The sequence below is a fragment of the Ambystoma mexicanum genome, chromosome 1p (assembly GCF_040938575.1).
Source record: "Ambystoma mexicanum isolate Mex_15411 chromosome 1p, UKY_AmexF1_1, whole genome shotgun sequence".
NCBI classification, from domain to species: Eukaryota; Metazoa; Chordata; class Amphibia; order Caudata; family Ambystomatidae; genus Ambystoma; species Ambystoma mexicanum.
In genome coordinates this window covers 658800090-658816226 of record NC_090921.1, presented here as the reverse complement: position 1 = coordinate 658816226, position 16137 = coordinate 658800090, and the positions used below count along the sequence as shown (strand labels likewise).

Below are 16137 nucleotides of genomic sequence, written 5' to 3'. Positions count from 1 at the left end.
GAACTGTCTATTTAATTATCGATTTGGCAATAATCATTGTTTTTCATTTGTGTTTATGATCAGCATATAGTTGCAATCTTAAAAAAGTGTTTTCTAAGACAGCACCGTTAGGAAAGATAACTCTTTCGGCTACTTTCCCCGCCATAGTTTCTATGGACCCCCAATCTTTTTCCTTTGTTTTTTTTTAACTTGTTCTGACTTTGAGGGGAAGTAAAGCCTTTAGCTTAACTTCCCATACCTTTTGCTCATTTTGTCATGGGGTAACTCTTCAGTCCTTCAGACTGAAGTGTGTGGTAGCCGTCACTAGAACTCTCCTTCATTTGTGAAGTGTCCTGAAGAGGTCTGCAGCGGTGCCTTCCACATTTCTTCTTTGCAAAGGGTTGCACTCTGCTCCTGGAACAGACCAGAATAATCCTTGCACTGGCAGCTCTTGGGCACCTCTCACTGGAACCAATGGCAGGGAAACCTACCTCCAACGACCCCCAGTCGACCGACCTAATCATCTGAGAAAATAGGAGTCAGGGACTAAGTAATAACGCTGCATTCACCTCCCACTATTCTCCTTAGAATAAACGCTCGTTATTCCATGTCATCACTTTTTGATTGGTGGCTCTAAAAGCCTATATCTAAAAGATAGGAAATCATTTCACTTACCTTTTACATTGTTGAATCTCTCTTCCTACATCAGTCCCCTCTCCCGAAACGACGTGTGAAATTTGGGCTCAATGCCCCATACACCATAGGGATTGGACTTCGAAAGTTAGGGCAGAATTCTTGTGGACTGGTTTCATTCTTCTGCATCACTAGTTACCTTCTTTCAGTTGTCCAGGTTATTGTATGGATTCCTACAAACCTAAAGGTGACTGTATATATGTTTGATAATTTCGTATGGTATAACTACCTGCTTATTTCATTTTAGTGTGTGTGTTAGAGTACATTTCCATCTTTGTGCGAGATTCTCTGCGCCTTTGAGTCCACCAGCAGTTTTTGCTGGATCTTGAACTTTTTGACTGATGCTCCAGAGCAAGTGGCAACCTTTTTCCACACTCACTGTCACTCGTTTGTTTACTCAGATCATGGGAACAAGTTTTACCTTTTTGGGTATTTCTTTGTGGAGTCACGCTTTTCTCCAATTTTAAAAAGGCATCTACAATTTACTAAAGCAGCACAGCACTTTGTGCAGTCTTGCTGGAGGCGCCAAGAGATTCTCTGTGATCGTTATTACTTTATTTGGCAAACTCTTATGGGGATTCCTTTTAACCTACTGGTTTTCTTTTTTTTTCAACAAAACTTTATTAGGCATTTCAAATTATATTGACATTGACATCATATCGATACTTTGTAGGACATGCAGCATCACAACACAAAAACGTTCAATGGCGATTCAGTACAAGGGGACTAATCCTGGGGAATTATACTGTCCGCCTTTTGTTAAGGCTTTGGGTGTAGAGCCTTCGGCTCAACCTTTTCAGTTCCTCATTGAAGCCAGTAGGTTAACGGGGGCCGTCAGGTGATTGCAGGGGATTTCTCTGCGTACTCCATAAATGGGGACCAGGTTTTTCAGAAGGTGTTCAGGTTTCATGAGCGGATTGCCGTAATTTTCTCCGAAACCACAATGTCACTACATTTGGAATTAAAGGGCCCTCTGGGTTCTTCCAGAGCCGCGTCACTGCGATTTTGGCTGCATTCAGGAGGTGTGGCTCAGTGCACTAACGCATCCACTACAGGGGCTTGTGTTTGACCTGATGGTCATAGGTTCGAATCCCGGCAGCTCCACTCAGCCCTTCATCATTCTGAGGTCGACAAAATGAGTACCATTAAGTTGGGTAACAATAAACATCTGTTATTATTAGAGCCAAGATGCCCTTTCGGGGGTGAACGTGCGCTTCACAAATACCCCCGTTATGTTTATGTTATGTGTGTGCATAGGCGTGCTATCTGTCCTGTGAGTGGGAATGCACCCCCCCCCCACTCTTAGCCATCATTCCCTTCTGTGTGGTCCAAGTATAGGTACCCCAGGCTGGGATGCATTGTTTTCTTGGGATGGCCTGTCTCAGTTGCATCGTCCATTCGAGGCACAGGGGAGTGAGAGCGCCACCCTTTCGGATTACTGGCAGTCGTTCGTCTCTCAAGTTCTCAGCACTATTAATGGGAGCTTATGTAGCAGGGCGGGTGTGAGTTGTTGCCTCCCCACCTTCACCACCGATCCCCGGAAATAGTCAGTTGGTCGTATAAGTGGGAACTCCCTCCTCTGCAGTCCTTGGACACCACTCGCTGCTTGGGGGACGAGGGTTCCGCTCCCAGCCTTGCGCAGTTTGGTCTCGCTTTCGGTACAGGGCCCGACCCCCGAGTTGGGCAGCCTTTCAGACTGGCCTGGGTGCTCCTGATGTGTCCCTTTTTCTTTGGTGGGGGAATCCCCTTGCCTCCAATGAGCCAAGCGTCACGGTGAAGGCATTCCACCCCTTGGAGGCCCACAGCATACACTCCTCCCTATGAGCGGTAGGAGCTGCTGCCAGGGATCAGTCCTTCCTATTTTTCTGTGTTCCCCCTTTATATTGAAATTCCCCCACTCACCGGGACTGGGTGCTATTGCCCAGTCAGTCCGGTACGTTCGCCACATATCCCACCTTCCTTTGAGACCGCCGCGCGCTGGATTCCTCTGCGTTGTTGTGCGTGTTGCTCCGAGCTTGTGGATTTGGAGGGAGCCTTCTCCTGGGGATACTTCCCGAGGCCCCGTTCGGTCATTCTCACTGCTGTGCTTAGGTAGGCCCCTCCTCCGCAAGGCCGTCTATTCCTACACTGCTACGCCGCAGGGACACACAATCCGCTGGGAGCTTCAGTCACGAGGAGCGGGAGGTTGTGTCCATGTACCTTTTGATCCGCGGTAGCGGCTTCAGATTTAGCTCTGCCGCCTTCCCCACTTACTCTTGCTTCAGCGCTACCACTTCGGACCAGGATAAGGACCCGCCGGTGGCTGGAATCCAATCCGATGCGGTGTTTGTCAGGAGGGGGAGGAAGGGGGGGTGGAGAGGTCAGATATTCAATCCATTCAACGTCGAAGCCTCTGCTGGGCACCCTCGTTTTACTTCGGCTACGTTTCCACCTCAATTGCCGGCTTGCTGCCCGCTGGGATAATGCCAGGCCCCCATGCCTTTCCGAGAGTTATGGCTCCTCCTCTCCGCTGCGTGTTAAGAGCACTGGGACGCGGCGGCCGCCATTTTTCTTCTAGCACTTAAGCCACTTCGGGGGACCTTGAACGGAACAGTTTATACTAATTGTGCGCTGTCCTTTCCTCACTCTGTCTGCTTATTTTGGAGTGTTAACTGAGAGTAGAGTCGGCGGTATTCCGCTCGGTAGCCAGGGCTCACCAGGAGCTTCTATGGAGCCATGCCGCTCGTGTCGTCTCCAATCCACGCCCCTTCCTACCGGTGTTTTATTTTGCAGGATCAGCACACCCCAGCTCATGAGGAGTGCCGACGAGGGGATCCAATGTATCCCTTTTCTCGACTCAACAGTAACATTTTGGTTACTGTGAGAGGTCTATCTGTTTAGGCTGTTGGCAGTGTACCTTTTACACGACTTTATGTGTACTTGCATCGCAGGCAATCTTCGCAGCTGTGTTAGGGGACACAAGGGATACCATTTGCCCAAAATGGTGGCTGTACTTTTTAAAGCCCTAAACAAGATGGCCTGTCATTTCTGCTCTTCCCTTCTTGCCCCACTCCCCCTGGACCCAGGCTTCAGGTTGGCTTGTTATTGTTTTTTTAATGAGAGATTTTCTCTCTTTTAGCTATACAGGTCTTCTATCTGTATACAGCACACTGATACCACTAGCAGGTAAAGGTTCTTCTGTGAGTTTCTAACACCCACCCGCTTTTGTGTTTATTACCTATAGGGAGATGCAATCCTCTCATGGCCCAGATGAAGGCACCTATCCTGGAAGCCAAAACGTCCTAGGGTCTAGTACCATCACTATTGACCCAGTATACATCTTTGGGAATTGTTGGTTTCCTGACGTAGACCGACTGAGGATTGGACACTTGTAAAACTAAGCACCAGTGTACATCTGTATAGGACTCAAAATTGACTATCTCTAGGAAAACTGTTTCTGACCTATATGTACATGTACACCTTGTACTAACACTCACCAATCTGCCTTACTTTATTCTTGTTGCAGAATTCCCCGAATGGGAAAATTAATTGTTTAACTTCTTCTGTTACTGAAGCAAATGGTTCTCTGTTGGGTTTGGTAAAAAAATCTACCATTTAAACAATATTGCTATACAGAGCCTTGGTAAAAAGTTCAATATTGTAATCTTGTTATTTTGCTTTGTGGTTACTGTATGTCTTCTGCACACAGAATTGGCCTGAGACTCTTTGCTCAATTACTGCCTGAACTTTTTAAACCATTTTTCTTTGCTTTTTTATTGTATCAGGCCATTGTACTTTGGTTTCTGTTGTCTTGATAATGAAAGCGGAGTGCAATAATAAAACAAACTGCACCTCCCTAATAACTGGCTTCTTGTAATATTATAGAGCATACCCACCCTCCAGGGGGTCTTAGTTTTAGTTTACATCACTAAGATGAATCATAGGTGAACTTTTGACTACACCACCGATTCCAATAGAATCAAAACACATATATGAATTATAATATGTTTCAACTTTATTAGGCGGCTACCCCCTTCTGTGACGCACTGTCATTTCTCATGGCTTCTTCGACCCTGGCTAGGTGTGGGAGGGTCCTTGTGTCCCTTTGTCTTCGTGGGGCTTCCCTTGGAAAGTCTGCAAGGACCTTTTGAGTGTCTGGCAGGAAAGGAAGCGGGGGAGATCAACCGAATATCCCCTGTCCTTTCTCCTGCAGTGTGCCTGAGAGAAACCAATTTAGACTGTGAGGCTGGCTGTTCCCATTGGACAACCATACCCAAGTTTGAATGGTGCATGGGATAAGATTGGTGTCGACCACTGGAACAGAAGAATCTGAAGGGCAACAGTAACTTCCATCGACCAGTAGTTCCTGCTGAGTAACCGCTGCTGTCCCAACCTCTAAGCGACTGGTAAGATCCGAAGAAGACCTCCTACCTTTGACTGGTGAGCCGAACCAGTTCCACGACTAACTGCATTTTGCGCCATCCTTTGAAGAGCTGCGACCTCCATGGCATGCCGAGAAGAATCACCCGCTTCGATAACCAAGCATGGAAAAGGAGCCAACAAGCCAGAACAGGATTATCCTTTGCTGGGTGTTCCGTCTGCACAAGAGCGGTCGCCAGATTCACCCATGTCTCTTTTTTCTGTCGTCAAGACAGAAACCAGTGGCCAGGCTCACCTCACTGCTGGAACTGTCCTGCAGCAACTGTTTCTTCACCTGAAAGTACGGTCCTATCCCTGGTACACCTTCTTGTGGGTTGGTTTGCTTGATCCTGTGACCCTGGGGGCTGCAGATCGCTTTACCTCACACCCCTCCAGATTTCCCATAGAGTTACATTGGGGTGGACCCATTGTACTCTAACCGAGCCTTAGGACACTGGTCCTTGGGGAACTCATACAAGAGGATACCCAGATTCCCTTTCCTTTGTAAAACCAACTTCACTTTCAATACAGAAAGTAACTCCTTTTCAATTCTTCCATAGAGAACCTTTTACCCATGCCTAACACAGGGGTAAACATAAAATTGCCAGATACAACCCAGACATAAAATGTTACTTGCCACCTCAATTCTACACATCCTCACAGGACACCAATGCGTACGCGGCAAGAGTAAATTATTAGCCAATGGCTAGTGAAAGTTTTGAGCACTGCCTAACAGGTTACATTCCCCTTAAGGATTAGCGGAACTTCAAGAGGAGAGGGGACAGAGAAAAGTAAACTCCTGTGCAAGAATCGAGCCCAGGCAATCACAGAGATAACTTCCTCACCAACAGCAATTAGTGGCCAAATTGCTCCACAAGTGACTTATAATCTGTAGTGACTAAACACGCCTCTTCAAATTATGGTACAATCCTGTGGCTCCAAGTGAAAGAGTAACCATCTGGGGCAACCGAATACCTCAGTACATTACACACCTTCCTAGTTCTTAATCATGGCGTATGAATACTACATATAGATACTATCCATTCTCCCAGAAGCAACAAAATACTACCATTGACTTTTGCTATATTTGTAGGTGGCATATTATGCTTTAGAAACATTATTTTAGCTTCCTTGTTTGTACATTTATATTTGAGGAAACTGTATAATTGTTTTATAATGTCCCAATACATTTCACTTGATTTTCTCAAGAGATGCAATTCAAAGATCGGTTTCACTTTATCAGTTAGATATGATAGGTTATTTAGAACGCGCTTAATACCCAGAGGTTTCAAGCGCGGATCCGGGGATTGAACCTGTGTTGCTCCGGGTCGTCTTGTTTCCAAGGCGAGCACGTTGCCGCTGAGCTATCCTCCCGAGTTATATAGATCCACTGTACCAATTGTATGATATCAAAATAATTTTGTGAAGGCGATATTTGCGTAGTTGTGAATAATCCAAAGGCCCACCAATGAAGACAAAAGCTGAAAAAATATCAACGATGAACTCCCTTTAAGGCTACATATGTCAATATATGAACACATGTAAGCTTTCAGAGGTCACAACTAATGACAGGCCAGAGGAAAGCCAATTTGAGTGCTCCACGCATTACTCAGTCTACGGGAATAGCTTTCAAAGAGAGGGTTTAAGTATTAACACAGCACCACCTCTTCAGGACACTGTACAATTAGCATTGACATCAGATATCACCTAGGGAATTATGCAACTCTTCAAATTGCATAAGCCATGATCGGAGCCATGATCTGAGAAATGTTGCCAAATGTGGACGGTACACATTATACTATGAAACATACATTTCTTTGGAACTTTGTATAGATTTCAAAGCAGCTCCACACGACACATACCTGCATCTTTGTCAGCATGCCTGGACTTTCGGATGGTGGTCCTGGGATAACCTCAGGCTCTTCCACCTCCTCAAAACGGTGAACACGTTTTTTTTTGTTGGAAGACTCTTTAAGGTCAGAATCATCTGCAAACACATCCTGAACAGAAGGAAAGAAAACTATTTGTCAGTAACCGTGTGAATGTGTTTGAGCATTGTTTTGCTGCATAGGAATTTCTTGCAAATCCCCTACTGTTTTGCAAAAAGTGAGCAAATCATGTGCTTTGGTCTAAAACAATGAAAACCTGCCAGAATGAAGGCCACTTTATGTGAGTGGAATGAAGATCCGATACTGTATGGACAATATTCCCAAAATACTACAAGTATGCAATTCCTAGAACTTCAAATTAACTTGTACTAGAGGCCAATTATAGCATTAAGATAAGGGTTCAATAATTACCAAAATCCTATAGGGAAAAAAGGTGCCAGCTGGCCACACCCATTTCAGGGGACTGGCATCGGAATTCTTCCACACTGTCTCTACTGGGTGTGTGATGTTTAGAGAACCAACCAAAGACAAGGCAAACTAGAATGAAAACATATTCATATGCATCATGTTTTCAAATGTTGAGGTCTTCTGGGTCTGGCCATTACGAACACCAGATGGGGTAGGAGTAATGGAGGACGTAGGCTGGGGCAGAAAATTGACTTTGTAAGAAACCTTTGGCCAAAGGCTCTAGATGCAGGCATAAGACATACAGGTGAAATATAAATTCTGTGCTATTAAATCAAAATAAAATTGGAGAGATAAACTGATTCAAATCAAGTGGTTAGCAAAACGCCAAACAAATGTCTTTTCTTTCATGAAGACACTTTGCCTTGCAGTTTTATTTTTCCCAGTTCAAGATGAACACCTCCAATATCAAGAACTTATTGTAAATTATATTCATCTTGAATAGTAAAACAGCATAAACGTAACAAAGGGCACAGTGACAACTGTGTGCCTTAATATTCATCAGATAGTATCTGTATTGTAATAAAACCACCAACAAGCTCAGTTACTCATTCATGAGCCCATTCTTCTTTTACCTTTATCTCCCGTTTTTTAATGCGGTCGTTGCTGGATCTGGAGTGCCGAGAGTTGCGACCTTCATCAACTGCTTCAAAGAGCTTCTCCACAAATCGCGAAGTTGTGTCATCCAGAAAAGGCCGGAGATGTTCTGAGAAAGTAAAAGCAGCTCAATAACAAACCAGACCGAATATGTCCTGCAAACACTGAATTCAGGTCAGAGATTAAACAAACACAATGGGTGCTATGCAATTTCAGTTCCTCTCAACAGTGCGCACATCTAAAAATATAATAATCCTTCAGATCCATCTAGAACATGTTCAGTCTAATCCATTGCACATTATCCTCCCCATTAAAACAATTGCCACATAACCGGAAATAAAATCAAATGTGCAAGATACAAGCGCAAGACGTACAGGAGGAATAAAGCAAAATGTAGACGCTTCTAGCACTAGTAGACAACATCATGAACGAGGGGGTGTGGGAATGGAAAGGCTTGTGAGGGTAGCTGAAGGCAATGCTGCAAATCTGAACTTTTGAGTATGGGCTTCGTTTTTTGGAGATTACTACAATTCTTTTCACTGCAGATAGTTGAACCCACCAAGATCAGGGACTCAAGAAGCAGTCCCTCTATTTTACCACCTTACCTCAAGCCAATAGCCTCAAGAAATAAAATATGGAGTAACACACCAATGTACACCCACTGCTTTTAATTCCCCTGTTCCATTAATGTTTCCAGACTAGTAGCATCTCTAGAGGGTACCGCAAAGGAAGCTTTGCAATTGCGTTTTATGATTGAGAGCCTTAAAAATATACATGATTAATGTTAATTTCCCAAAAAAGGATAAATTACAAAAAATGCTTTAATATTGCAAATCTATTTTTACTTGATTAAAATTATTCAGTCATGGATTCCTTTAAACATCTTTTAATTCTACTCTCCCCACCCAACTCCACCCCCACCCCCACCAACAAAATCTTATCTGGAGCACTGCTGAGAAACTTGGTGCAGTGGACAATAGGGAGAAAGGGGAAAGCAATGGCCTTTGGGTGAAGAGGGACAGACAATAGGCACCAGTTGAAAAAGAAGATCAATGATCCAGAAAAATTAAAGATTTTTTATAGGGGATATTGATGCAGCCCTGGCACTATTTTGTAAAGGAACATATTATTAAACTGAAGGAAGAGCAGAATGAAGAGGTGAAGCAATATAAAGAGCAGGTGAATTATGTTATCTTTGCAACATGTACACATTCTACAAGGTACATGCAAGTATAACAAGGATCAATAAATCTGCCTCGTTAAGATTAATCTACGAACACACAAAGGATCACAGAATGCATGTTTTCAAGGGGATAACCAACAGAGTTTAGAGTATACAGAGATTGCAGAATAGAGACTCAAAATCCACCAAGGAGTCAAGCTTCAGGGGCCACATGTTTAGTTGGATTTCTCCAAATGTATAGAAAACACAGCAAGTAGTAGACTGGATGGGTTTCACATTTATAGGTTTATAATACAATAGTATAGAGGCTTGGATAATAGTAGTTGCTAGCATGTGCTTACCCTTTTGCCCTCCCTGCTTCTGAACCTATATTTTGTACTGGCCTACCTACGTCTTACAGACACTTGCAGTGCCATGCCCTTCCCCTTTAAAAAGTTACTTTGTACTGACCAAGTGATCCGGCTTTAGGTGGAACGGGACAGCCATGACATTGTCAGAGCAATGGGTGGACGACATTACCAATTAAAAATGAAGAGTACCAATTTTAAAAAATGTCAAACCCGACTATCCTTTTGAAGATACCGACCAGTTACAGGGCCATAAAGAATGGTGTGCAGTGCAGTCATCTGAATATGTTCAGGCAAATTTAAGGAATGGGAAACTAGCCTATTGAATTCCAAATAGGTCAAAAAGGTATGCAAGCAAGGAAGAGGCACGAGGCATTAGTCCCATGTAATAAGAACCCTAAAATAATCAACCTGTATAACAATACACCACACTAGTGGGGTGGGAAAAGTAAAATTGCAACCTCCATTTAAGTACTGCTCTCATCTGGCTTGCGAAAGCTCAGCCACCAGAGTTGGTCTTGTTGAATTGTACTGCCTATAGCAGCATTGCCCCAGGTCATTGTGCTCATGACCTAACTGAATGTGCACCAGGTTAGCTATGAGAAGCCAGCCACTTCATGGACTGTTTGCTTCTTACATATTTCCATTTTTGGTACTCACCAGCGTGTTTTAGTGCTATACTGTTACCGAAAGTTGCATAACCCACCACCTCTTCAATTGAAGACAAAACCGGGCTGAGGGGTTGCTGCACCATATACAACTCGTAAGTTAGGTTCTTGCCCTGTTCTGTGGATTGTTTGTATGCTGCTTTGCTGACTGCCATTAAAAACGCTTTCCAATTTACCCAAGATTGGATTATTGCTGTGGTGATTTTTCCACTAGACTAGTGAGCCTGGATAGAAGTCTTCCTTTTTATCCTAGGAAAGTACTTTGTTGTTCTCTTGGTGCCCTCCATATCTACCAAACCACACCAGTTTAAGGTCTTGGGGTAAAGATCGGTGTCCAACGACGTGGCATCAGGGAGACACTGGACAAGAGGCACAAAGGCCCATTGCAACCCAAGGTGTTTCTAGGAAAATAGCTAAGCTCTAACACAGACACCAAGGGTACACTAATGGCCAAAACTATACAATGGGAGGTGACTGGAATGTCAGGAATTGCCACTGAGTGACAGTCATGCAAGAAGAACTATCACCATAATACACAAGTAATGAGGACAGTAAATGCCCACACACGCCAACCCCTCAAAGTAGAGGCTGGCAAGTCAGAAGGAGGACACAGACTCATGTGAGGACACGATTTGTGAACTTTTATTAAAATAAACAAAAAAATGCCTCTTACCCTCCCCACCCCACATCTCTGTGGGTGGTTCCTGCCTATATTTTTAACTAAGGTGCTCGTCAGTCAGTCGATAATATCCAGAAGAAATAGGACGTAGTCCGCATCTATCCTATCCGACCCCACCACTAGGAAAACTAACCTATGCAGAGTATGGCTCCCTTCTCCTTGCAGATATTGCTAATAATACTCTATACACTTGTTTACCGATATTATATTTTCAGATGACATTCTCAGATAGTCTCTTGTGACTTCTTATATTAGTCTGTGCAACGTTCTGTAACTTTCCTTTCCCCCTAGTATCCTCCTTTAGGGCTACTTTCCCAAGATATATATTTTTTGTTACTACTTCTAGGATATCCTAGAAGGATACTATTCTTCAGGTGGCCTCTCTCTTTGTCCCACTGGCTTATTTATTCATTCTTCCTGACATCCTCTGCTTCTCATATAAAACATCTTATGGACTTACACTTTAACATCCATAGTCTCCATTTCTGTCTTCCTAATCGGTTAAGTTCAAAGACTTCAGAATTCGTTTTGACTCCTTCTCCCTCTTCCAACAATGTAGGTTTAAATGGTTTGAGGACAAATCTGTTAAGTAGATTTTCCTTTTTGAGCGAAATTCTTCCCACTTTGCAAGTCCCCCAGCATTTTTGGACCGAGTGAGTGGAACCTTTTTCCACACTCGTTCACCCTTTTACTCTGACCCTGGAAACCCTTTCTACCTTTTCTGGTACTTTTTAAATTGAGTTACAATTGCCTCTTTTCTGGAACCTACCTTTCCCATTGTAGCACACAGCACTTTCTGTGCAGTGTAGCAGGGAGTACCTAAAGCTTCCATTTTTATTTTATCTGTGATAACAGGTTAGCAGGGAAGATGGACACTTTGTCCCATCTGCATTTTATTTTGAGAGTTCCGCACACCCCACCTTAGTGGAGTGCTCAAGAGAAACAAGGTCTCCCTTTTCTCACTTCTCCAGTAACTTTTTGGTTACTGTGACAAGATGATCTGACAGGTTGGTGGTGGCAGTGTACCTATTTACACAACATTTTGGTGGACCTTTGTCGCAGGCTGTCTTCGCAGCTGCGTTAGGGTACACAAGAGTCACAATGTGCCTAAAATCGTGGCTGTACTGTAAGCCCTGTTCTCCATGACTTGCCCTTTCTTGAGCATTCTTCTACCTAGCTGGGTGAGGAGGTCTTGATGGGTCTTTTGTCCTTGGTGGGCTTCCTTTGGGAGGCGTGGGGTGTGGAACTTTGGGGGCGGGGGGTGGAAAGCACACTAGGCTAGAGGCATGGATGTAGGTCTGTGGATGGGTCAGTCAAATGGGGCATTCGTGGGGCGAGTTGGGGGTGTCATTTGTGGCCATAGCCAACAGGCTTCAGGCAACAAACTGTGGCGTTGCGGCAGTCTGGGGCTGCAGACCGGATTTTCCATGAGGCTCGGGGCTAGAAGTCGCACGCACGCAGCCTTATGATATGATATTTTATTTATATCGCGCTATTACACAAGTGTTTCAACCCAGCCTTGTGGCTGTGTACTGAAGGCCGTTGTCTGACCATGCCCGGTGCCCATTATTAAAGATCATGGCATAGGTGGACTCGGAGGCAGAAGGACCGTTTCCCGGAGGCATTTCCCAGTAAGAAGGAACGCGGGCCATGCAGCAGTGACAACAACGCAACATCAGCATTGTCCGGGGCGGCTCACAGGGCTCCCAGACCTCAGATAAGTACCCATAACGCTGCATTGATCAGTTATGTTGAAAACTCTAAACTGCATATGTAGCCATTAGCACAATGCACGTGTGATGGCGCACTGTCACTACATTAGAACACTACCCCAGTAACGCGAAGTGACCGGGGTTAGGTGAATAGTGTTGGGAGCAGTGAAACGCTGAATTTTGTATTGATTTTTTATTTACTTGTTTTCATTGAAAATCATTTTTACAAGAGTTGACTTTCATTTCTGTTGTCCAAGTAAAAAGAAAATCGAAATCCTAGAAGGGGAGGGGTGGGGGGGGGGACACAAAGTAGTTAATGATCATTCTCTGTTTTCAAATCCCCTGGAGATTTCTCCTTTCCTTTTTTTGAGGCAGGTACTGTGGATCGGTTCAAAGAACACCAAAGCGCCCCCACTGCCCCCCCCCCCCCAACTTGTTATTCCCTTTTTTTCCAGTTAGTCAATAGTTTCGCTTTCAATTGTTTCATGGAGTATCCAGTTCCAACTTCTCAAAGAATTTCGTCACAGCAATCAATCACCCATGTAGTCCTTTCGACACTCAGTAAACGTGACCACCATTCGTTTTCATCATAGAAATGAAGACCAGAGAGAATGTGTCCCAAATAAGTTTGGCGCCGTCTCGCTAGTGCTTGGCAATTTAATAGGCGTTTCAAATTTTCAGTTGACTCTTTGGTTTAGCAAAAACGGCAGTAGTTTTCACTTAGTTTACTCATTACAGCAACCACCTCCTTGGTCTTCAGTAAATTCAATCTTATTCTCAAAGTTTTCTCTTAAACTTTTGTTTGGGAATTTTGTTAATGTAATTTGGTGGCAGATTGATTTTGTCTCATCGGGGGAATATTTTTTGTCCGTTTTTTTTTGTTAGCCTGGTCTTGCGTTGTTATCCAATCATGCAGAAGTAACTTTTTTTATTTATTCGATTTTTCAGTAGATCTTCCTCTATGCAACAGATTTGCTCTAGTTAATCTTGAATGTCCACGACCCATCGACATGATCTTGGTATTTCCCTGCAGCTCTTTTCTGATCAGACCAAATATATGAGGACTCAAAGGATCAATTACCCTCCTGTATAGCATGATTTTATTGCGAGTCACTATCTGAGATTGATTGAAGGCTTAATTCCCTCCAGATCGATGCTATCGGTGTTGATTGTGGGAGTGTCAAGACCTTTCGCCCAAACTTTCCTTCTACCTTATCCCATAGGGTTTCAGGAAGGTTTGGCATGTCCGTATGTCAGACTCGGTATGATCTTGGCCTTATAAAAATTCAGGACCGTATGAAGGAGAATCTTCCGTACTTCCCATTTACTGCTTCGGTCTGTGCAATTAAGAGTTTGTTTTTCCTGCAGGGCATCTTGCATTGGTAAATCTCTTTTGAGCTGAGGATCACGCCAAGATATTTGAAATTTTGTCTAGTTTTTTTACCCTCGATGAAGCACTTTGAGCTTTCGTTTCTCTTCTGAGTAGAATCGAAAGACATTATCTTCGTTTTAGATTTTTTTATTTCCAAATTGTTCTTCTTGATGAAGGAGGCCAAGTTGTTTAGTTTTCTTTGGAGGCCGATTTGGGTTTGATCGATGACTATAATGTTGTCTGCGTAGATTAATCGCGATAGTGGTTCACCAACCAAAAGTTGGAGGGAAAGCTGAAACTTCCTGGTCTCTGGTCCTATAGTTGGCAATATAAGTGTTATACAGCACCAGTGCTAGAGGGCAGCCCTATTTAACCCCCCGGCTCGTTGGAATATGTTTTGTCAGTTGCCCTGCTCTACTAAGGTGCACTTGAATTGTAGTCTCAGAATATAGTGCTTCGATTTGTGCTAATATTGGCGGTGGGCAATTCCATAAGGCGAGTTTGTTCCACAATTTTGTCCGATTGACCTGGTCAAAAGCTTGGACCATGTCTATAAATCCCATGAATACTTGTTTGCCTTCTAAGACATTGTTCTTAAGTATGCTCAGAAGGAGAATGTTTGCTGTTGTCCCCGTAGCTTTAACAAATCCAGTCTGGAAAGGATTGTTAATTTTGCTGATGTTTGTCCAGTTTTGGAATTTATCCAGTACAAAGGAGGCAAAGATCTTTCCTATTGTGTGGAGTAATGCAATTGGGCGATAATGTTTGCGGTTATCCCTTGCCCCTTTTTTGAATATCGGCACAATGTTAGCGCATTTCCACGACAAAGGTATTGATCTAGTTCTCTGGCAGTTTAAGACGACTTTGCTGATGAATATCGACCACGCAACCGCCTCTTTTTAAATCGAAGTTTGTCACCCCATCTGGGCCTGGGGCTCTAGAGTTGTTAAGCGTCTTAATTTTGGCCAGTATTCGCTCTGGGTTGTGCGGAATGTCCCATGCCTCGTTTTCGTTCGCAAGCTTCTTTTGCAAACTGTTTGTAGCTTTATACAAATGTTCAAAATGGTCGATCCACTTTGCTTCACCCACACTGTTCTGTAATGCATCATTTGTTAATCTCAAAATAGTTTTTAGTAGAGACCAGAACGTACTTGTATTTCTCCCACAGATGGCTCTCAACATCTCTTCAGAATCATTGATACATTTTGTTTCTGTGGTTTCTCACTCAGGCTTTGTATTCTTTTTCTGCTTCAATGGCATCCGCTCTTGTTTTGGCTGAGCTTGTTTTTTTTGCTTGCCTCTTCAGTTTACACATCCGTCTGCGCTTTGAAACTAGTTCTTGGTCGTATCTATGGACTTCCGGCTTTGCAGACTTCGTTGATTTTGCATCAGTTTTCCTAAAAGCCATGAGGAGGGGGCGATAGTCTCTTTTGCTTTTTGCCACACCACCGTCAACATATCGTCTGAATAGTCGATTGATTCCTGCTTCTGTTAATTTGAGATGGACTGCACCACAGGCAACCTCTACTTTGTGCTGTATAGTTTGTGTTAGCGGTTTTTGAGAATTCCACAGCATCAACAGCATGTTGTGGTCGCTGTGGATTGTTCTTACTACTCTAAAAGTTTTTAATTCTGGAAGCAGGTTTCTGGAAATGTAGAAATGGTCAATAGTTCCCACTTGGTTTTTCCCTATCCCAGGTTGGTATATTTTCAGTTGTATCAGATACCAAGTGAATATTGTGGAGGTTGTTGCTCTTCATAAAGGGACTCCCAGAGGTGGGCTCTTCTTAATGAGTGTGTTGCGGGTGAGTGGTTTTTAGATCACCTATCCCTTTGCAGGTTATGTTTAAATCCCCCCCCGATCAGAATGTGATCGAGATCGTGATTCTCAGATGTTGTTTCTATCACAGTTTCCAGTTCGTCTAGGAAATCATTGTCACTGATGGCGTTTGAGTTCCAATAGATATTTATAAACATCTTTTTGTCAATTCCGGTTTTACAGTTTGACAATTCCACAGGACTAGAGAGGCTTGTATGAATTTTGTAGATATCAATAATGTAATCAACTGGAAGCCACTACTAGCGCAAAAAGCTGTTAGCAGAACAGACATCAGGCGGCCTTTGGTGCCTCTATAGGCAGGTGAAAAGTGTATGT

At 43.6% G+C, this 16137-nt stretch overlaps 1 protein-coding gene across 3 annotated transcripts in view; it reads right to left on the bottom strand.

Moving 5' to 3' along the window:
- Positions 1–16137, bottom strand: part of PRPF3 (pre-mRNA processing factor 3) — a 1104158-nt gene that overhangs the window by 985912 nt on the left and 102109 nt on the right. For all 3 annotated transcript variants that reach the window (XM_069649724.1, XM_069649725.1, XM_069649726.1), the window contains exons 3-4: positions 8000–8130; positions 6933–7070 (exon numbers count right to left, since the gene is read on the bottom strand). In XM_069649724.1, coding sequence (XP_069505825.1) covers positions 6933–7070; positions 8000–8130 — 269 coding nt within the window. The remainder of the gene's footprint in view (positions 1–6932; positions 7071–7999; positions 8131–16137) is intronic.